The following is a 22,974-nucleotide window of genomic DNA, read 5'->3' on the forward strand; positions in this document are numbered from 1 at the left end:
CAGGAAGTTTGATTAAAACGGGGAATTGTACCCGGGCTCCTGAGTGTGAGGCTAGTGCCCTAAACACTGGACCATTTGTCGGCCTCCATTTTTATGTTGCAGTAACTTTACGTTGCCAGTGTGTTAAATTGGTGGGGTTAGTTCAGATTTATATTTGGGTCCTGTTATGTGTTATGCAGAAAACACTTTTTAAAAAAAAAAAATTTACTGGCAAACTGATGAGACAAGTTATTCTGGTAGAAACTGTCTCCTTCCTCAGCTTTTTGTGGGCATTTTAAATGCTATGAGGTATTCTTACCTTGAAACCATGTGGAGGTCATGTAGTTTGTGTTAAGTACTTAGTTTCTTTCCATTCCTTTCTAGGAGAGAATATTCAGAACTCTTTAGATTTGTCCATTTCTTTCTATGCTCTTTGCATGGGCTTCAACCCTCTGGTGTAGTCACACTCCTTATTGGGATTTATCATAGAGAATACTTTGCTTAAAATCATTGATTGGAACCCCCTTAAAAAGCGATTAATTGTGTTCCTTAATTATAGGGTTTTGGAAAAGCTCTGGAAAAAAAATAGGCTAAAGATTATTCTGTTTCCACTAAATCACTGATGAAAGCTTTATTAAATATGCTACCCTATTCTTCAGTCTTGCTTTGACTTTAAAACTGTAGTGTACATGTAACAAAATAATCAGTGTAAGGTGGGGGATATGGGGAGGCACAAGCAATAAATCAGGTAAACTTACTTATGTATTCCAGCAGTTTACATGCACACAGCTGTTTCCTGTTCTGAGCGTGGGAGGATGTGTGTACAAAGTAATTGAAGAAAAGAAGTTTTCAGATACAGCCCACTTTCAGTCTGTACATCTAGAGACATTGTTAAGGACAAGGGATATAGGGAAAGATACACTTTTAGTTCAGTGACCTTTCCCTCTGGGGGGGGGGCCCTACCACTCCCCCATATGACTAATGCTCTACAGGAAGTTTTATTTTTGGAGTCTGAGATTTCTTCTGCATAAACCCATGCTGCCTTGACAAGACGGTCTTTTTAAGAGTGCCAGAAAATGCAGGATATTACACTCATCTTCTGAAAATTCATGACTGCAAGGAAGAAGCTCTTATTTTAGCAATTGTTGTTTAGAAAATGTGTCCTGGAAAAAAGTAATTTCTCCCTACCATCCATCTATAAATCCTTCAGAATCACTTACAAGTAGTGACTATTTGCATTTTAGTGCGTAGGTGCTGGATCCCTTATGAATCAAACTCTTCCCATTTTACTTGAAGATGGAAAATGATGAGTCAGAGCTCCGTTGTCTCCGTTCATTAGTGTGATGTCCTGCTCATGACGCCCAGAATTCTGAGCCACTGTATTACTCCTCTGCCTTAGAAGCAGCAAAGCTCTCTTGCTAAGCTGTGTGTCGGCTTCCTGACACATCAGCCTGTCTGCCTTGCCAGCAAATTCTTCAAGATTCTGCCAGTCTAAACTTTCCCTTGCAGGCATAACTTTCCCCAAGAATTGAAATTAGGGGAAGTATTTGAATTTACAGGGGGGTGAGGGTTGAGACTGTGAGGGCTAAGGTGGGCTGTATGGCACCAAAGTAAAAACTGAAAAACGTTACACAACCATTTTATTAGATTTAACTGTTTTAAAATCATCACACAAATTAAAGTTGGATATTCAAGTCTTCTATGAAGCACTACATCTACGTCCTTCTTGGTTTCTTGTTGTAATTTTGCACAACTCTGTTAATGAACTTGTTGAATGCAGTGCGTTAATCTTTGGTGGCTTCTCATGTGTCCGGTACTTTCAATCCTTGAATAGATATGCTCATTAGTTCATTCACAAGATGAGGCAGAAGGTGGCTTCTTCTGGAACACAAAATTCTTTCTATTCAATGACAAAAACAAACACTCACCTGTAGCTGTCGTGACAGGGAGTACCAAGAGATAAATTCCTACTTCTTTTATCCCAGGACACGTAGCATAAAGATCAGATCAAGCCACTAGCGGTGATTTAAAAAAAAAAAAAAAAAGTTGAAGTCAAATCTTTGTTCATTCGTCATATGACATTCCACTTTGTGTTCAAATTCTCTATTTTGTCCTGATCCCATGGCAGCCCCATTGCTAGTAGTGCCTCACTTCACTCAACTGTCAGTGTTTTATAAAAAGAAAAGGAGTACTTGTGGCACCTTAGAGACTAACAAATTTATTTGAGCATAAGCTTTCGTGAGCTACAGCTCACTTCATCCGATGAAGTGAGCTATAGCTCACGAAAGCTTATGCTCAAATAAATTTGTTAGTCTCTAAGGTGCCACAAGTACTCCTTTTCTTTTTGCAAATACAGACTAACACGGCTGCTACTCTGAAAAGTGTTTTATAAGACAGGCATCTGTAAAAGCTACGTAGAAGCTGAGTAGAATCCAGAAGTCACTATTGTAAATTTGAAGAATCAAGTCTGTGTCTTTCTCCAGCTGGCTTAATAAACATTTCTTGGCTTCTTCACTTAAGGAGTCACTATAAGTCTTCATTAGCCGACTTCTGGACTGAAGTCTTTGCCTCTTACAGTACATTTTCAATGGATATCTCTGATTGATCCAGATGTAATTTCTGTTGCTGGACAAAGATCTACTACTGTTGTAGCAGATGCATGGATGGTATTGTTTAATGACCCAAGTGGTGTCAACAGTAGAATTACAAGAGAGAGAATAGCAATTATCTTTTCTAAATGTGGCAGCAAAAGTAGCCCACCAGCCTTGCTACTTAGATCCGTCCAGTCTTGGTAGATACTTTCCAAAACCTGTAATACTGGTTCCAGTAATTTTAAGACAACAGCCAAGGATCACTCATGAGAAAGCCAGTTGGTTTTCCCAGGTTGGACTAATGCACATCAGTCCCATCATCTTCTGTTTTTCCAGTCCTTTGGGACTCTTGTTGAAAAGATGACAGACGTTAAATGGCTTTTAAAATGGGTTTTGAAGATTCTGCAACTTGTACTACTGCTAGTTGAGTAGATCATAGAATCGTAGGAGTGGAAGGGACCTTGAGAGGTCTCTAGTCCAGTTCCCGGGACTCAAGGCAGTACTAAGGATTACCTTCTAGACCATCCGTGACAAGTGATTGTCTAACCTTCTCTTAAAAACCTCCCAATGACAGATTCCACAACCTCTCTTGGCAATTTATCTAGTGCTTAACTAACCTAACGGTTAGGAAGTTTTTTCTAATGTCCAACCTGAGCTGTGTGTGCTGCATTTTAAGCCCATTGCTTCTTGTCCTATCCTCAGAGATTAACCAGAACAATTTTTCTCTCTCCTCCTTGTAACAACTTTTTGTGTACTTGAAAACTGTTATGTTCCCTCCGTCCTTTCTTCTCCAGACTAAACAAACCCAATCTTTTCTCCATCTTTCCTCATTGGTCATGTTTTCTAGACCTCTAGTCATTTTTGTTGCTCTTCTCTGCACTTTCTGCAATTTGTCCACATTTTTTCTGAAATGTGTCCAGAACTGGACACGCTACTCCAGTTGAGGCCGTATCAGTGCGGAGTACAACAGGAGAATTACTACTTATGTCTTGTTTACAACGCTCCTGTTAATACATCTTTTTTGCAACAGTGTTACACTGACTCATATTTAGCTTGTGATCCGCTGTGACCCTCTGTCAAGATTCCTTCCCCACTCTGAACTCTAGGGTACAGATGTGGGGACCTGCATGAAAAACCTCCTAAGCTTATTTTTACAGCTTAGGTTAAAACTTCCCCAAGGAGCAAACTACTTTACCTTTTGCCCTTGGACTTTATTGCTGCCACCACCAAGCGTCTAACAAATATATAACAGGGAAAGAGCCCGCTTGGAAACGTCTTTCCACCCCCCCAAAATTCTCCAAAACCCTACACCCCCTTTCCTGGGGAAGGCTTGATAAAAATCCTCACCAATTTGCATAGGTGAACACAGACCCAAACTCTTGGATCTTAAGAACAGTGAAAAAGCAATCAGGTTCTTAGAAGAAGAATTTAAATTGAAGTAAAAGAATCACCTCTGTAAAATCAGGATGGTAAATACCTGACAGGGTAATCAGATTCAAAACAGAGAATCCCTCTAGGCAAAACCTTAAGTTACAAAAAGACACAAACAGGAATATACATTCCATTTAGCACAACTTATTTTATCGGCCATTTAAACAAAACAGAATCTAACGCATATCTAGCTAGATTACTTACTAAGTTCTAAGACTCCATTCCTTTCCTGTTCCCGGCCCCCCCCAAAAAAAAATAAACACACACACAGACAGAACCCTTTGTTCCCCCCACCCCCCAGCTTTGAAAGTATCTTGTCTCCTCATTAGTCAGGTGCCAGCGAGGTTATCTTTAGCTTCTTAACCCTTAACAGGTGAAAGGGTTTTTTCCTCTGGCCAGGAGGGATTTAAAGGTGGTTAGACTTCCCTTTACATTTATGATACCCCCAGAATACCTTTCCACAGTACTACTTCCTAGGTAGTCATTTCTCATTTTGTATGACTGCAACTGATTGTTCCTTCCTAAATGGAGTACTTTGCATTTGTCCTTATTGAATTTAATCCTATTTACTTCAGACCATTTTGAACTTTAATCCTATACTCCAAAGCACTTTCAACCCCTCTCAGCTTGATATTGTCTATTAAACTTTATAAGTGTACTCTCTATGCCATTATCTAAATCATTGATGAAGATAATGAACAGAACCAGATGCAGGATGAAGCCCTTCAGTGACCACTCAATATGCCCTTCCAGCTTGACTGTGAACTACTGATAACTACTCTCTGGGTATGGTTTTCCAACTAGTTATTTACTCCCCTTATAGTAGCTCCCTCTAGGTTGTATTTCTCTAGTTGGTTTATGAGATGATCATGTGAGACAGTATCAAAAGCCTTACTAAAGTCAAAATATACCACCTCTACTGCCTCCCCTTGTTACCCTGGTAAAGAAAGCTATTAGGTTGGTTGATACGATTTGTTCTTGGCAAATCCATGTTGACTGTTACTTATCACCTTATTATCTTCTAGATGTTAGCAAATTGATCGCTTAATTATTTGCTCCATTATCTTTCCAGGTACTGAAGTTAAGATGGCCTCTGCAGTGTGGGGTAGGAGAGATTAGGGTTACACTTTCCTCTGAGCAAAGCTTGTATCCTATCATGTCTTCCAGAGAAGTTTGAAGCTCCCTCAAATGCTCGTGCCATCTGTTTGGGGTCCAGTTTACAAGCGTTTAATTCTAAGATGTGGGTTGTCACAGATGTGTCTACTGTAACCTGAACATCTAGAAATGCATCTCCTGGCCTACCACTGACATCAAGATAACGTATACAGTGACTTAATACTTGATGCCCATTTGTATCAGGGGTGTATTCATTAGCAATGTATGCAGATTTTTTGAATGTGGTAAGAGTGTTCTTCACTTTTTCAACTGCTGTCTCTTTCACTGTTGCACTGCATGCTTCTAACCAGTCAGTTGAGTTTCTTGCAGAAAGATAGTGAGCATTTGCTGGTCTTGTTCGGAACCAGTGTCCAACTTCAGGGTTAACTAGTGACAATGCACTTAACTTTGGCCTCCTGTCTGTAGTGTGAGGTATCTCTTGTTTAAGTGAAAGTATGATGCAACAGCCATGTTTGTTCACATAAACTATATTGAGTCTAGCATTCTTAACAGTCTCATTAAATACTTCTAAAATTGGCTTTGACAGTGACTGACTTATAAGGCTTGCTGCATATCGCTGCACCAGAGGCTTGGTGTTTTGCAGCCTTTTCACATAGTTTCACACTGATTTTGCTGATCAGTCTGGCAAACCAAGCTCCTCTAGTTGTACCAACTGAAGCAGTGAGAAGCTTTCCTTCTTTGTAAGCTTTTTTGCAAGAGGTGCACCAGTAGTCATCTTTTCTAACTTAAATAAATGGGAAAAGTTTGACCAACAAACATCAGGAACTGCCTTTAGGTTTTGGAGACTGTTTGTTTGTTCAGTAGGTAGCTGTATTTGTGTGTTGGGCTGTTCAGCTGTAGATACCCCACTTGAGCCTTCAGATGACATGTTGGTATATTCTTGGTTCTTAGCATGTTCTTCATCTTTGTTGGTCTGACCCGGGTCGGGGGGGCCGCTAGTAGCGGGGTTGTAGAGGGAACAAATCAGTGAATCCCAGTTCTCGAGTTCATCGGGATCTCCCTGCAGTGTCCAATCCCCCTCACTGAACACTCGGAAATTGTTAGGTTTGCTGTCTCCAAAGAGACGGAGCACACACCATCCTTTTAGAACAGCTGAAGACTCGTGCTTGACTTCCAATATACGGCACCGAGATGGTTTTGTAATAAAACAAGAATAAGTTTATTAACAAAGACCGGATATTCATGATACTAAATGAGAGAGAGGCAGGTATGGTTACAGACAAAACAAAATAAATCCCGCTTCTAGTCACTAATATTAGCACACTGTAATCTTTGCATAAGCAGTTGCCTTATACCAAGTTAGTAGCATCTCCAGGCCCGGGATCCACCTACACAGAATCAAAGGGTGCTGTTCCCTTTGTTCCTCAAGTGATGGATTTCTAAAGTCTCTTTGCTCCCCTTATATTGCGTAAGATCCATGGTCTCTGTCCCAAGAGCCAGGAAGGATTCCTGGGTGGAGACTCTGCCCCTGGTGTGCTCACTAAACTGCTGCTTGATAGCTTTATCGTTTATATAAATATACTTCCATTGTCCTCTGCCAGTAATCAAGATGGTCAGACAGCTAAATACACATTCCTTTGTTTTGGGCAGGCTGGGCTTATGCACTGCCTCCCAAACACATTTTAAGAACATATTTCCAGCACACACACACACACACACACACATATCTTTGTGCACAACCTGTATATACATCACAAAATGATTTTCAGGACCTCATGTGTTACCAGTTGTTATATGATACCTTACATGACACTTTTTAGATAGATATTACAATAACTGTGTGTTGGGAGAATGTGTGATAGTTATAGTATGGTGTGCCCTCTGCCAGTTGGCATTGAGGGGCTCCTTGGGCTCTTAGTCTGAAAGCTTTTGCTGAGTTGTAGTAAATTAGTATTGAGTTCTCCAGTCTTCCATGGGACTCTTCCAAACATGGTACCCTTTTTAATTTGTTCTGGAAAGGAATTTGGTTCTCTCACCTCACACACTATTGTGATGGGGATCATACAAAAATAAGTAGGTAGATCTTTCTTGTGGGAGATAATAGGTTATACTCCTAGGATAAATATGATCCTGAATGTAACTATTTGAGCGCAAACTACCAATCTTAATCTTGGTTCAGTCTACTGGTAGCACACTCTAGTGCATACATTTTGCTCCTCAGGAGTGCAAAGGATAGGCTTTGAAGGGAAACTTCAGACAACTTTGTAGGTGCAAGGATGGTGACTAGTGATGCAAAGAGGAGTGGATGCTAATTTAGATTCTCAATCTAGCATGTGGAGTACTCCAGGACAGATGGGTTTGAGGAAGAAGATTCCTGTTTTTCCCTTTGGGGTGAAATTGAAGCTTCCTTCTAAATGGAAAAAGTTTCATTTCTTAAAGGAGTATAAATTTATTCCTGCGTGTGCGTCAACTTTAAATGACCTTTGATTTGACTGATTTTAAATGATTTATTGGAGGTCTTGCAAAGAAATGCATTTTTAAAAGATACATATAAATAACCCTTGAGGCTTAATATTACATACCCAATTCAACAATAGTCTGATATATTTTTAGAAAAAGAGGCTTCAGTTTTAAAAACAACCTGGTTAGATTTTTGAAAACCACTTTATCCTTCATGAGGGACCATATTTTGAAGGAATTCTTAAAAAAAAAAAAAAAGAGAGAAACCTATATTTTTCTGCCAAGCTTGTCTCCTTAGTGAAAATTTAAGCCAGACATGTCCCAGGTTGCTTAAACCTATTGCTACTTCAAAAATTGCCAAATGATGTGTAGCATGTGCTTCTGTTCTCTTCCATGAGTTTTAAGACAAAAATGCATTGGTTTCCAGTAAATGTAGTCCACTGACTGTTACCCAGTGATATTTAATCTGGATTCTACATACAAAAGAGGACTCAGTGCATTAAGAGAGAGCATGAGCTGGCTCTAGCAGCAGCTCATGTTCAGTATATGAATTTTGAGCACTTATTGTACAAACCTATTGCTGTAAACATTCTTTATTGCTTTATAAGTAATGTGCATTGGTCTGGTTTTTTTTGTTTTTTTTTTGTTTTTTTTTACAGGCATTCCACTTGAAGTGCTGTACTGTCTTATGGTTATGTTAAAGCTGCTCCAGTATTCTTACCAACAGTTTGTTTCAAAGTAAATTGTACAATGCTCTTCTCATTACAGCCTCTCAGCACATCAGGATCCAGTCCAGACATCAATTTTCTGTGTATGTGTGTGTTTAAATTTCAGTGTATGTGGAAAAGCAAATGGGCAAAAAAGGTTTTCATTCAATAAACTGCTTGATTTGCTAGCCTAGAAACAAGATTTAAGAAGCATCTCTTTCCTTTTCAACAGGGTGAATCGGTGAAATACTTCCTGGATAACCTGGATCGGATTGGCCAGCTGGTGAGATGTAACTATTTATAGTACACAGGGGGTTGAAGTTAGGAAGTGCATTCTTGCAGATGCTTTAATATCCCTGGTTTAAAACTAGTAAGCATAAGTTCCAAATATTTTAATCAAGAAAACGGCGCTCCCCTGGAATGTGTTAAACTTTGGCCTACGCAACTTGATATATGTTTGGACGTTTTACTAAGCCTTTGTATTGACAAGTAAACAGGAATACAATGAAAAGTTACATGAACAAAAACAAAAATCCACATCTTCCTCTTCTGTCTCCTCTCTCACCATCTTTGGACCACATCCACTTCCTATGCTGATCTATTGTTCACATTTGCACTGAGCAGCAGTGTGAACTTTACAAGGAATTGCCCATTGAACTATCACCACCTGTAAGGGCCACAGTAATGGGGAAAATAGCTTGGGTTCTTGCAAAAGGTCTAATGGGGAGAAAAGGTGAGATGGGGATGTACTGCTGCTCATCTTCCTGAGCATAGAGAAAGACAGAAGAATTTCATCCATTTCACTGTTGTTCCCATAGGTAGCAGTGAGACTGGCCAATACTTACAACAGAATTAAACCTGTGATAGTAGTCAAAGCACATACCTACTGTGGAAGGATGCTGTCACTACAGCTTGCAAGATATTTGTTGTTTGTTGTTGTAAATGTATCAAGCTGTTTAAAAGATAATTTCAATGACATTATGGAGACTTGCATTCATTAACACAAATTAATAGTTTCATGGGCAAGAATATCCTAATAGTACAGTAGTTTCCGGGTGAATTGAATTTTAATATGCAGAAGGGATGAAACTTTGAAGGATAGTACTGGAGTTGTACATAAACTTTCACATGCTCCATCACAGTCCTCCATCTTTCAACAGCAAATTTTCAATGTACAGTCCATTGGTTGACAAGTCCATTAATTTTAACCTTGTATAGCAAGTCCTTCACTTGGTCACTCAGTATCGGATGTCACCTAGAGCTCCTAGAACTGGAACATTATAGCTCCCCACAGCTATCATTACATTGAGATATGATGAATTTTATTTTTAAAATGCCAGCTGATATTGCATATTTTAAAAGGAAGATCTGAGGCAATTTGACACTATTCTCCTTTCTCTTTCAGAATTATTTCCCCAGCAAACAAGATATTTTGTTGGCCAGAAAAGCCACCAAGGGGATCGTAGAGCATGACTTCATCATTAAAAAAATCCCTTTCAAGATGGTGGATGTGGGTGGACAGAGGTCTCAGCGTCAGAAGTGGTTCCAGTGCTTTGATGGGATAACTTCTATTTTGTTCATGGTTTCCTCCAGTGAATATGACCAGGTTCTCATGGAAGACAGACGCACAAACAGACTGGTAGAGTCCATGAACATCTTTGAGACAATAGTCAATAACAAGCTCTTCTTTAATGTTTCTATCATCCTATTCCTGAACAAAATGGATCTCCTTGTAGAGAAGGTAAAGACAGTCAGCATTAAGAAGTATTTCTCAGACTTCAAGGGTGATCCTCACAGGCTAGAAGATGTTCAGCGTTACTTGGTGCAGTGTTTTGACAGAAAGCGGCGGAACCGCAGTAAGCCACTCTTCCATCATTTCACAACTGCCATAGACACTGAAAATATCCGCTTCGTGTTTCATGCAGTGAAGGACACAATCCTTCAAGAGAATCTGAAGGATATTATGTTGCAGTGAAGAAGAGCACCCCTTGTCTTGCTGAAATCTACCCAGGGGTTATAAGTCAAAGCTTTTATTTTATCTTTATGGCTCTTGCATGTGGTTTTAGGACCCATGCTATTCACTTGGCTCAGGAATGCTGAAACTAGCCAGTCATGGAGGCAGAAGGAGTCAAACGTTAATGTTAGCTACTGAATCATTTGACGAGTAACACTACTGAAAAAAGTGGCCATTATAGGGTTTGACACCTAGTTTGGAATGTTGAATAACACAATCACCTTCCTATCTTAGAAAAATCTAACTTTGACAAACTATGTAAGGAAGACTTTTAATGAAAACTGTTGGTTTGCAAGGACAGTAACTGTACAGACTGCCTTTCTCTGCAGTTTGGAGGTGCTGAGTTAACCAGTCAAACTAATGTAAATTATAATGAGGTTGGTAGTTGTACTAGAGAATAAATGGCAATATATTAATCACAATTCCACATGTAATCTTGAAATATGTAACCAGATCTTGCTTTCATGTGCAGTGTTTGCCAAGGATCTGGAGTCCACTTATCAGTGTGAATGCACAACTCTTGTCTGAAGGTCTTGCATCAGTCTCTTGAGACATGCAAGTCTAGGACTATAAATGAAATGCAGTAGAACTATAAATGAAACCCACCAGGCTATATGAGTCCTCTGTCTTGCCACTCTGAAGTCAAATGGAGGAGAAAATTAAGGCCTGGCTGATGAGGACAAGATTTTGTTTTGCACTACATATACAGTGTCTTACATCATGGGAAACTGACTTCCACAGTAATACAGCTTGAGGCATGTACTAGAACATCTGACCACATATCTGCACATAGTGGGTGCTCTAGTGAAGTGTCGTTTATGGAAATTCATCACTGTTCTCACACCTGCAGTTGGCAGTATTTGTAAAGCTCCAGTCTCTCAGATCATAGGGCTTTATCTATCTCCAAATGTGTGGAAGCTGATTAAACTTTTTAGCAAAATTTTTGGTGGTAGAGCAGCTGCTTGATTACTTCCTAACAGCTGACCTTACACTTCTTACACAAGAAGAGCCAGCACTCTTGAGATCCCAATTTTACAGCTGCACTGATAGGTTTGGACAGCAGGACCCTGCTGTAAACTAGCCCATTTTTAATCTGTTAATGGGATCTTTAGCCTATATTAATTTATATATAGTATGAGTAAACTGTCAAAATTAGTTGCCCATTTCAGATGATGGTGTACACGTGTGAAATTGCAAGAGGCTGTGAATAATGTTGATGTGAACTGTTGACTTTCTAGCTCTCTAAACTTACGTAGTTAACTATCAGGTGCCTTTCTTTGTGTACAGATAATTCCAACCTTGTCTACTACAATGAGGTACATAAACAAAATTTAAGATCTGCCTTTTATTTCAATGCTGTAGTGTCTTTTTTTTCTTCTTCTTCCCAGGGAACTTTCAAACACAAATGTTTACAGTGCAATTGGTACCATAGTTTGATTTTATTTTAAAAAAAAAAAAATCAGAAGGGCTTTCTCTAACTATATCAAGTCAGTCGAATCTCTGTAGTTCGTCCCTTTTTTAAAACTGTAATGACATGTCAAAAAAGGAACACTTCGGCATTTAATCCCAAGAGAAATGCTGGTCTGAAAAGAACCCTGCTCTGGAGTTTTTGCATGTTTAACTTGGATAAAATCTAGAATCCTTCCTTTTGTGGCTTGCAGAAGTTCATTTCTCTGTGTGTGGTATACGCAGCTTCCTAATGCAGAAGTCTGCTGCCCTTGTAGCTTTTTGTGCTGGCTTCAAGAGTGAAAAGGATGTGGTTGTATTCTAGTTATATATAATGCATATAAAATGTATGGTGAAGTAAACCAGTTAGGAGCTGCAGATAGGGAAAATCTGTTTATTTTAAAATTACACTTCCACTACTTCTCAAATATAAACAGTAGTTAATTGTCTAGTTAGAAAAGTCTTACTCACCATGGACCAATTTTACTCCTTTTTTTTTTTTTAAACATTTAGTGATTTTTATTTTTTTTTTAAATATCAAGTCCTGTCTTGAATGTTCTGCATTGTTACAGATGAGGATTCTGTTACGGTAATTGCATTTGGAAAGGTAAATGCTTCAACATGAGGTGTTACAAATTGTGGCTTAAGGGTCTAGTGGAATATATTTCTTCTGGGCATGCCTCTTTATTTGGTTAAACGAGATCTAAAGGTGTTTACTCTTCATTACTTAAGCATTCAGATACTGTATTTAGACTTCGCAGTAGTTTCTATTCAACAGAAGGCTTTAGAGCTATAGCAGGTCAACTCAAACTGCCTAACTTCCCAGTTGATTCTTTGTGTACTTTATTATTTTATTGAGTATTCTATTTGGAATAATGTGCTGCCCATTTTATTCTTGAGAAAACATTCCCTTTTTAGAACCAGATATTATTGAAAAGTTGCCTCGCTTTTACATATGAAGTCTGCCATAGCTTTAACTGCAATACTGGAGCATGAAACTACTCTTCTTTTTAATGCACATTTGAGGTCTTGTATTCTTGGTCACCTTATTGATTTTTAAAAGAACTGAGCTAATAAATATGGGCTTCTCCAAAGAAACTCTCACTGTTACAGTTGCACCCTGAAAAATAGCAGCATGTATTTCCATGTTTAATATCGACAACTCTTAACAAGTTTCATTTTTTTGTAATAGTAAAACAACCAGTTCTTCTGGCATGCTGTGTGTGACTGCTTTGTACCATAACGTTAGCCTGTTAGGGCCCCAGGAGGAAGGTAGGGACATAGGGCTGCATGATCATGATGCCCCTAGACTGCATCAATCCTCAGGTGCTGTTTTGTCCCCTTGGGGCCATTAGGTGTAAGAGCAGCCTAGCTTTGCTCTGGGACCATCCCTTTACACAGGAGCCCTGTGGTTGAGAAAATGCAGAGGAGAATTTTTTGTGTACAAGTCATGAAGCACAAGTCAAAATAGGGCTTTGCACCTCTGAGCCGTAGCTAAGGATCTAGCTCATGTTTTACTCACTGCAAGCCCTGTGTATTCTACTAAGGCTCTGTAACGTAACAAGCTTTCTTGCTCAAGCATTATCATCCAACCATCAAGACTTTACAGTTGGTTAACAGTTTCGATGTGGGAACTAGAAAACAATTCAGGTCAGTATACCATAGCTGTATGTATTCTGCAAAACAAAGAGCGGTAAAAAATAGCAAACTTGTCTTTGTCAAAAGTAATCAATATGGCTCTGTATTTGTAAATGGAAAATGTAATTTAGTCACTCTTCTGACCATAACAACAAACAAAAATTAGACTGGAATACGATGTGCTTAACTACTTTAATGCAAAATGAGACGCCTTGATGTAAGTTAACGCTATGCCATATTACTGACTGCTTCAAGGATTCAAGTGCACCACTGTTTTTAGTGCAATACTTAAATTAGTTTGAAACAGGTTTGAATGGACCTGTGTCTTTGTTTGGTGCATGATTAAACCATCTTAAGAGAAATTTGGAGACACTAGCTATCTACTGTGTTAGGTGAGTATACATCTTTCAGGTGTAGTTATAACATGCATTGTCCAGTCATAGTGTGAAACTTCATTGAAAGTTTCCACTGGAAAATCTAAATAACCTCAATCTAGCAGGATTTCCTCTTGCAAGGTCAGCCTCATTCTAAAGTGGTAAATACATTTACCTGGCTGCAACATACTTTTAAATACAAGCCCTACTGAATTTCCCTATGTAAAAATAGTACAATAAAGCTAGTCATCTGTGGTACTAGTAATTACTAGTGTAGAATTCAAAAGGTACAACTCAGTATTGTGCAACAATCTTTAGCAAGATTCGGTGATCTGCTCAATTATTTTGCAAGAAACAACTAATAATTGTACTTTACAGTGACATCATGGAGATTGCTGGTAAACACAGCTGGGAGGGACAGCTCTTTTTTTTACAAACTTCATAAGTTATTATTCAACTCACTAGTCAGGAAATGGATCACAGGCAGGACTACAATCAGGTGGAGGCCTTGAACATATGCTTTAAAAAAAAAAAAAGAGAGAAAAAAAAAAAAGCTCTTCGCTCTCCCTCATTTGGCACATGCAGGTCACTGACAAGGTTCCTCCCTGTGTTTTGTCTCCAGCAAGGACAAAGAGGAAATGCTTGCAGCATGTTTAAGTAGGAGAGCCCTATCATGTGATCTACTATCAGTTTTATAAAAGTGGCAGATGGGAACCTATACTGAAAATCATGTTGGTATCTTGTGGTGTCTTATGTCAAAGCCAATGTTTTGAAGGCTCATTCAGGTCACCAGTAGGTGCCTTTCCCTCAAAGTAGCTAACCAATAAGCTGCTCTTTGAATTAGCTACATACAAGGCAGTAACTGCTCTAGAATTACCAAGTGAATTGGGCTTAAACAATTTTATCTTTAAAATTTTAATTATAATTGTTGATAAACTACATGTTTAATAGGTAACTGCTATTTTTAACAACCTATTGAACACTATTCTTGATGTAGGGGGAACACGAGGTATTGTGGTGACAGATTTAATGGAGTTGATTAACAGCTGCTCTATTTTAAATGACAGCTCTTAAGAATATTTCTAGTTTCCATTGTCACTACACATCTGAATCTCATTCCCTGTAATACAGCAGAGTAGACTGTTTGAGCTTGCCAACTTTATAGTAAATTACCTGTTTAAAATTGTGCTGTCAAACCTAGAACTGTGCTGCTAATGTGTCTGAAGGAGCTTCCAATGACTCGCATTTCTTCAGGCTTTTCAAAGCTAACTGAAGGGTTAACAGATTTGCTGGCTTAAGTTCAAACAGAATGGAGAACATTTGTGTAGCTCGGAGATTTTGGTATGGAAGGAGCTATAGTTTAAACAGTGTGGGAGGAGCTGATTGGGCCAAAGACTAAAATTTCACTGTGACAGCAGCTGAAATGGAGTCTGGGACATGTGAAATGCATCCCATCTGTCCATCCACAAAACTGATTTCCCCTTTCCGCCCAGGATAGCGTCACAAGGCTTTTAGGTGTGTTATGAGGCAGTACCTAGAGTAATCAGGATTTAATTGAGTCTGTCCAGCTCATTTGTGTCTTGTGTATGGGTTTCTTCCCTTTCCTACTTCTGTGATAGTCTTTCAATTTAGTGCTGGTCCTCTAGTGCTTTGTAAAGATTTATAATGGGTGTGTTTTATTACTGTGAAGCCCATTTTCTCCGGGCTTTTTCCCAAACCTGTGATCCAAAGTTGTTTAAAATGGGGGGGCGATCTTGAATCTCTGCAAGCCTTATTCTGGATGAATAACTTTTATTTCTTCCTTTAAAATATCTTGGCTGATTGTAGCGGTCATACTTCTAGGCTGAGGCTGCTTAATTAACTGACCAGCAAGAAATGATGCCTTTGAGCAACTGTCCCCATGCCCTCAAAATCCAACCATGCACTCAAGCTCTACCTCCCTGGAGAACAGGTGCTACAAAATTGCTTCTAAGCTAATGTTCTGAAGCACTGCTTCCCCATTAATAAGCCACTTGGTACTGAAAAGTACTGGTGAATGGACAGAAGCACAGGGGTATCCTGTAAGGAATTTTCCTGGTCAATGAAATTGCAGCATGGAGACTGAGCCATTGAAGGAATCAGCAACCCTTTCGTGCCACACATTTTTCCTATCCTTAGACAAACTAAGGTCCATGTTCATTTCCACTTGTGCCCTAAACTTGCCAGGGGACAGCACTTGAACACCACTTGATAAAGATAATATCAATATGGCCTTTCTGTTTGCACCAGTGAATAGGGCAGTGGCACTGTAACTTGTTCTGTAATTTCAGGCTATGCCCACAACTATAACTTTGTCAGTCCTCTAGCTCTTGTTGCTTTGACAGTAGGTAAAATGTAAATGCTCCTCATTTGATATGCCCCTCTTGCATTTGATCATGAAAATCCCTTGAAACAGCTGAACTTGCTTGTTTAGCAGTCTAGAGAACAGCCCCCACCCTTGTTTTATTGCAGTAACAAAACATGCCTTCTGCTTTGCATTCTCCATATAGTTACCTTTGTGAGCAGTGATGCTACATGGTGGGGCCTTGATTCTTTTCTTAACTTTGAAGGAAGCTGCATGCAGAAAACTTCCCTCAGATGTTTAAGGTGGCCTTTATATGCAACTTTTGAATGGAATGAGCCTTGAGGTCTGCATGATGTTTGATGGTTATCAACAGATGTTCACATCAAAACAGCTATTGGTGCTGTCAAGCAACCAGCTGTATGCCATCCTCCAATAAAAACTACACAAACAAACATGAATTTTTTAAAAGTGCAACTTGCTATAAATCAAATGCTGATCTCCCATGATGAAGGCAGTACCTATTTTTGCAAGCTAGTATTAGTCTTTTTCCCCATATCAGTTGTCCAGTATGCATTAAAGTGTGTAGTGAGGTTGTAGGCCTGAGACCTGATCACCCCTCCCCCCATGTTAAAGGAGCCTGGTGTTCAGATTGCACTTCCATTGTGAGCCCAACTGTTTACAGGTGTGTCCCTTCTCCCTTACTCTGTAACACAATAATAGTTGGTGGATAGAAAGATACTTCAGCAGCTCCTGTAAAGCAATTATACTCTTTGGTAAGGGAATTATTATCCAAGGATTTCCACAATGGCTGCTTCTTGGAAGACACTGTATTCCTAGGACATATCTTTAAGATTGGCTTCATCAGTGCCAGTCTTAAATTGAATAAGCGTGAAGTCCCCTCCACTCTCACTTTTGAATGTTCCAGCCTGAGACTGAGGTATGTTGACAGGACAATGCAGCACCTGTTTGTGCTCCATGTTTGTGTTGCTGCTATCAGTGTTGAGTATTTCTTGTGGCTAGCTGGAGGGATTCCCCCACTTGGTGCTGTAAATCGGATTTTTTTTTTTTTAGTGAGCACTAAATTCACTTTGTTTTTTAAACAATGACACTAAATTGTTTAACACAAACGAGGATGAAGGGCAGCTAGGACAGTCAGAACTGAGGCTGGTTCTCTGTTAACTAATTGAGTGGTGCCTCTGTGTGAGTCAGTTTAGTCTTGACTCCGAATTGCTTGGCTCTTTGTAAGTCTGTATCTCTTTTTAATGGGATCTTTAAAAGCAGTGTTTAGGTTTCTGTCTCTGTGTTGACATGCTTGCCTTTCTGTGTCCGGGGGAGGGAGACACGGGACGGCTCCAGTGCCAGCAGTTCTGTGGCTGCCTTGCTGTACTCTGTAAACTACTACAGTCTTGCTCTTGGCGTGTGTCCATGGTTCATCTGATTGACTTGGAAATAACCACAGTCAGAAGGAAAGAGCTGCACTGATGTCGTCCAAGATGGACTTTCTGGTGAACAGCCAAAGGGTATTGTTGGGGGGGTTGGAGAGAGTGGCGATTTAGTTTCTAAATAGATCCCAAATGCTTCTGCTTAAATACTGTCTGTATATTGAAACAAAATGCAGTCAGTAGTCAGTTCGTATTCTTTGATAACTGACTCCAGGAAAGCTATTTGGCTGTGTATCTACCAGCACATTGGCATGGCTGTAGCTGTGTGCTCTTCCATTATAAATCTTTGTTTCCAACCGTTTGTAACTGGGTCCTATAAACTCAATCCCTCCTAACTTGTGACATCGAAGCCTCTTATCAGTCATCATGCCTTCCCCCAATTTAAAAACTAGTTAACCTTGCTTTGAGGTATTAAATTGTGAGGAGTATGCAGAGACAGCAGCTTTAAAGGGGTTAGATTGCTTCAGGTTACTTTTGAGACATGAGGGCATCTTGTTCAAAACCAGCTGCTGCTCTTGCAGTAGAGCTTCACACGGACGTGTTAAACTCACATGCTTGACACAATAGTGAGTAAATGATCTTTCAACAATCCACAGGATTTAAAGGCCCCGTGGTAAAGTCTGCTTTGGAAGTTGTGTTTCAGTTCATAGACATTAGTCTGTTGGATAAAGCGCATTTTTCCGGATAAGCCTGTTCTGTTGTTTGAATTTGCCCAATAGACTAGAACAGCTAATACGCCTTTTTATTAATGACTGACTGCACACAACGTCTCTAAAACCTATGCTTAAAAATTGGCCAAGTGTGGTGTTACTCTTTTAAACAAGCTGTCTGATTTTTTTTTTATTTGATTTGAATCACATACAAATGAAATTATTATGGCTATAAGTGCCACACAGGTCACAGATTCTGTGATTTTAACACAGGTCTCTGAGTTCTTTGGCTTCAGCCCTGCTTGGGCTTCAGCCCCGCACAGCAGAGCTCAGGCTTCAGCATCATTTATTGTTTATCGCCTGTATCCTATCTGTGACTTTGAATAAAAATACCTGAGCCAAAATCATAGCCGTAGAAATGACAAAACACTCATTAATTTTGTGACACAATCCTGTATCTTGGAAATCTATTTTAAAATGTTACCTTCTCTGCTATAACACCCTACAGTGCCTAGGTATTGTAGCACACATACTATGCAATATCATACAACTAGTTTTAAACGAGTTTGCTGCATTGGGCAGGAAAGGCCTGAGTTTAGCCTTAATTTCTAACAATTCACATAACTTCTTCTTAAAGACGGTGACGAACTAAAATAAGTTGAGGTGAAAAAGGCATTGCTCATGAAAGTGTCTTTGTAGAATCAGAACAGCATCTACCATACAAGCGGCCTATTTGCCTTGATAGTCTCAACTTATGAAAACTGTGTACTAGATAAAATTATATTGTGATGTGTAAAAAGTGTATTTTATAGTTTTGGTGAATTAGTTTACTGTTTTGTATATATGAATTTTATAAATATTAAAACTTGACTTGTTATACTGTTTGTTATGGAGTGTTGGATCTTTCAATACAGGGCCTGAATTGTGGTAATATTTTAATCTTGTTCACGTGCTTACTATGATAATACAGGAACCTAACTGAAGCAGTCTTGGAACTGTTAGCAGTTATTAAGAACTCATGGTGGACACGGATGAAATCCTAGAAGACTGAAGAAGGGCAAACAGTACCTGCCTTTAAAAAGGGGAACACAGAGGACTTGGGGGCTTATAGGATGACTGAACTTTTATACATGAAAAGATACTGAAACAAATGATTAAACAGTGAGTTTGTAGGCACCTGGAGGATAATGGGTTTATAAGGAATAGCCAGCATGGATTTGTCCAGAACAAATCATGACAACCTAACTTCCTTCTTTGACAGGATTACTGGCCTAGTGGATGGGGGAGAGGGGTGATATCTTGATTTGAGTAAGGCTTTTTGACACAGTCCCCCATGACATTCTCATAAGCAAATGAAGGAAATGCAGTCTAGATGAATTTACTATAAGATGGGTGCACAACTGTTTGAAATGCCATACTCGGAGTAGTTATCAGTGGTGTCAAACTGGGAGGGTGTAACTAGTGGGGTCCTGCATCTGGTACTAGTCTCTATTTTCATTAATGATTTGAATAATGGAGTGGAGAGTATTCTTATAAAATTTGAAGATGACATCAAGCTGGGAGGTATTGCAAGCACTTCAGAAGATATAATTAGAATTCAAAACAACCTTGACAAATTGGAGAATTGGTCTGAATTCAACAAGTTGAAAGTCAAAGAAGACAAGTGCAAAGTATTTCACTTAGGAGGAAAAAATCAAGTCCCCACATATAAAACAGGGAGAGAACTGGCTAGATGATAGTGCTGCCAAAAAGGATCTGAAGTTATAGTGAATAACAAATGAGTCAACAATGTGATGCAACTGTGAAAAAGATTATTAATATTCTCAGGTGTATTAACAAGAGTATCGTACATAAGAATCAAGAGGAAATTGTTCTACTGAGCTCAGGTGAAGCCTCAGCTGGAGTACTGTGTCCAATTCTGGGCCCTACACTTCAGGAAAGATGTGGACAAATTGAAGGGAGTCCAGAGAGCAACGAAAATCATTAAAGGTTTAGAAAGCCTGACCTATGAAGAATGGTTTAAAAAAACTAGACTTGTTTAGTCTCAAAAAAAGAAGACTATGGAGGGACCTGAGAGGACAATGATCAATGTTCTCCATGCCCACTGCAGGTAGAACAAGAAGTAATAGGCTTAATCTGCCACAAAGAGATTTAGATTAGATATTGGGAAAAACTTTCTAACTATAAGGGAAGTTAAGCTCTGGAATAGGCTTCTGAGGGAGGTTGTGGAATCTCCTAATTGGAGGTTTTTAAGAACAGGCTGGACAAACATCTGTTACAGATGGTCTAGGTTTACTTGGTCCTGCCTCAGCACAGGGGTCTGGACTTCGTCTTCTCGAGATTCTTTCAGCCTTATATTTCTACGATTCTAAGAAATTAATAAAAACAAGACAAGCGCTGTCATACAACGAAAACTTGGGTGGAAGAACACTTGTCCTGTAACTGACTGTCAATTAATCACAGTTAACTCATGCAATTAACTCAAAAATTAATTGCGATTAATCAGTTTTAATCGCACTGTTGAACAATAAAATACAATTGAAATTTATTAAATATTTTGGATGTTTTTCTACTTTTTCAAATGTATTGATTTCAATTACAACAAAATACAAAGTGTACAGTACTCAATATTTTTATTACAAATATTTGCACTCTAAAAGTGATAAAAGAATTGGTATTTTTCAATGCAGTGCAGTACTTGTATGAGGTAAAATCTCTTTATCTTGAAAGTGTAACTTACAAATGTAGATTTTTTTTTGTTACATAACTGTACTCAAAAAGAAAACAATGTAAAAACCTTAGCGCCTACAAGTCCACTCAGACCTACTTCTTGTTCAGCCAATCGCTCAGACAAACAAGTGTGTTTACATTTACGGGAGATAATGCTGCCCACTTCTTATTTACAGTGTCACTTGAAAGTGAGAACAGATGTTCGCATGGTATATTTATAGTCTGCATTGCAAGGTATTTACATGCCAGATATGCTAAACATTCATATGCCCCTTCATGCTTTGGCCACCATTCCAGAGGATATGCTTCCATGCTGATGATGCTAGTAAAAAAATGTGTTGTTTGAATTTGTGACTGAACTCCTTGGGGAAGAATTGTATGTCCCTGCTCGGTGTTTTACCTGGATTCTGCCATCTATTTCATGTTCTAGCAGTCTCGGATGATGACTCAACACATGTTCATTTTAAGAACACTTTCACTGCAGATTTGACAAAATGCAAATAAGGTACCTGTCAGGGTTCCCTCCTGACTCTGAACTCTAGGGTACAGATGTGGGGACCTACATGAAAGACCCCCGAAGCTTATTTCTACTAGCTTAGGGTAAAACTTCCCCAAGGCACAAATTCTTTGCCCTTGGAGGGTACGCTGCTACCCAAGTGATTTAACCAAGAATCAGGGAAAGGACCACGTGGAGTTCCTATTCCCCCAAAAATCTCCCCAAGCCCTTACACCCCCTTTCCTGGCGAGGCTTGAGAAGAATATCCTAACCAATTGGTTACAAAGTGATCACAGACCCAAACCCCTAGGACAATAGAGAAATCAATCAGGCTCTTAAAAGAAACAGAACTTTTATTAGAAAGAAAAAAGGTAAAAGAAGCATCTCTCTAAAATTAGAAGGGAAGCTAATCTCACAGGGCAATCAGATTTAAAACATAGAGGATTTTCCTCTGGGCAAAAACTTTAAAGTTACAAAAGTAAACCAGGAATACACCTTCCTCTCAGGACAGAGAAAATCACAAGCCAAAACAAAAGTAAACTAACACATTTCCTTGCTAGTACTTCCTAATTCTAATGGAGTTGGAGACACAAAAGCCTTCCCCCCCCTACCCTCCCCCAAGATTTGAAAGTATCTTGTCCCTGTATTGGTCCTTTTGGTCAGGTGCCAGCCAAATTACCTGAGCTTCTTAACCCTTTACAGGTAAAAGGATATTGTGCCTCTGGCCAGGAGGGATTTTATAGTACTCTATACAATACCCTTTATATTTGACTACCAATGTGAGATTTCTAAAGATAGTTACAGCACTCAACTCAAGATTTAAGAATCTGAAGTGCCTTCCAAAATCTGATTGGATGGGGTATGGAGCATGCTTTCAGAAGTCTTAAAAGAGCAACACTCTGATGTGGAAACTACAGAGCCCAAACCACCCAAAAAGAATATTAACCTTCTGCTGGTAGCACCTGATTCATGATGATGAAAATGAACATGTGATGGTCTGCACTGCTTTGGATAGTTATTGAGCAGAACCCATCATCAGCATGGACATGTCTCCTGGAATGGTGGTTGAAGCATGAAGGGACATATGAATCTTTAGTGCATCTGGCATGTAAATATCTTGCAATGCCGGCTACAACAATGCCATGTGAATGTCTCTTCTAACTGTCAGGCAACATTGTAAACAAGAAGAGGGCAGCATTATCTCCTGAAAATGTAAACAAACTTGTTTGTCTGAGCGATTGGCTGAACAAGAAGTAGGACTGAGTGGACTTGTAGGCTCTAAAGTTTTACATCGTTTTCTTTTTGAATGCAGTTATTTTTTTGTACGTGAACTTACAAATGTAGAATTAACTTTCATGATAGAGATTGCACTATAGTACTTGTACTAAGTGAATAAAAAAATATTTATTTTTTACAGTGCAGATATTTATAATAAAAATAAATATAAAGTGAGCACTGTACATTTTGTATTCTGTTTGTAATTGAAATCAATACATTTGAAAATGTGGAAAACGTCCAAAAATATTTATAGAAATAGTATTCTATTGTTTAACAGTGCAATTAATCACAATTTTTTA

The 22,974-nt window shown here is 39.0% G+C and overlaps 1 protein-coding gene across 1 annotated transcript in view; it reads left to right on the forward strand.

Moving 5' to 3' along the window:
• Nucleotides 1–19,055, forward strand: part of GNA12 (G protein subunit alpha 12) — an 82,287-nt gene extending 63,232 nt beyond the window's left edge. The window contains exons 3-4 of the mRNA XM_038419513.2: nucleotides 8,517–8,567; nucleotides 9,690–19,055. Of these exons, the coding sequence (XP_038275441.1) occupies nucleotides 8,517–8,567; nucleotides 9,690–10,259 (621 nt within the window). The 3' untranslated portion in view covers nucleotides 10,260–19,055. The remainder of the gene's footprint in view (nucleotides 1–8,516; nucleotides 8,568–9,689) is intronic.
• The last annotated feature ends 3,919 nt before the right edge of the window (nucleotides 19,056–22,974 follow it).

The sequence above is a fragment of the Dermochelys coriacea genome, chromosome 10 (genome assembly GCF_009764565.3).
Source record: "Dermochelys coriacea isolate rDerCor1 chromosome 10, rDerCor1.pri.v4, whole genome shotgun sequence".
In the NCBI taxonomy this organism is placed as follows: domain Eukaryota; kingdom Metazoa; phylum Chordata; order Testudines; family Dermochelyidae; genus Dermochelys; species Dermochelys coriacea.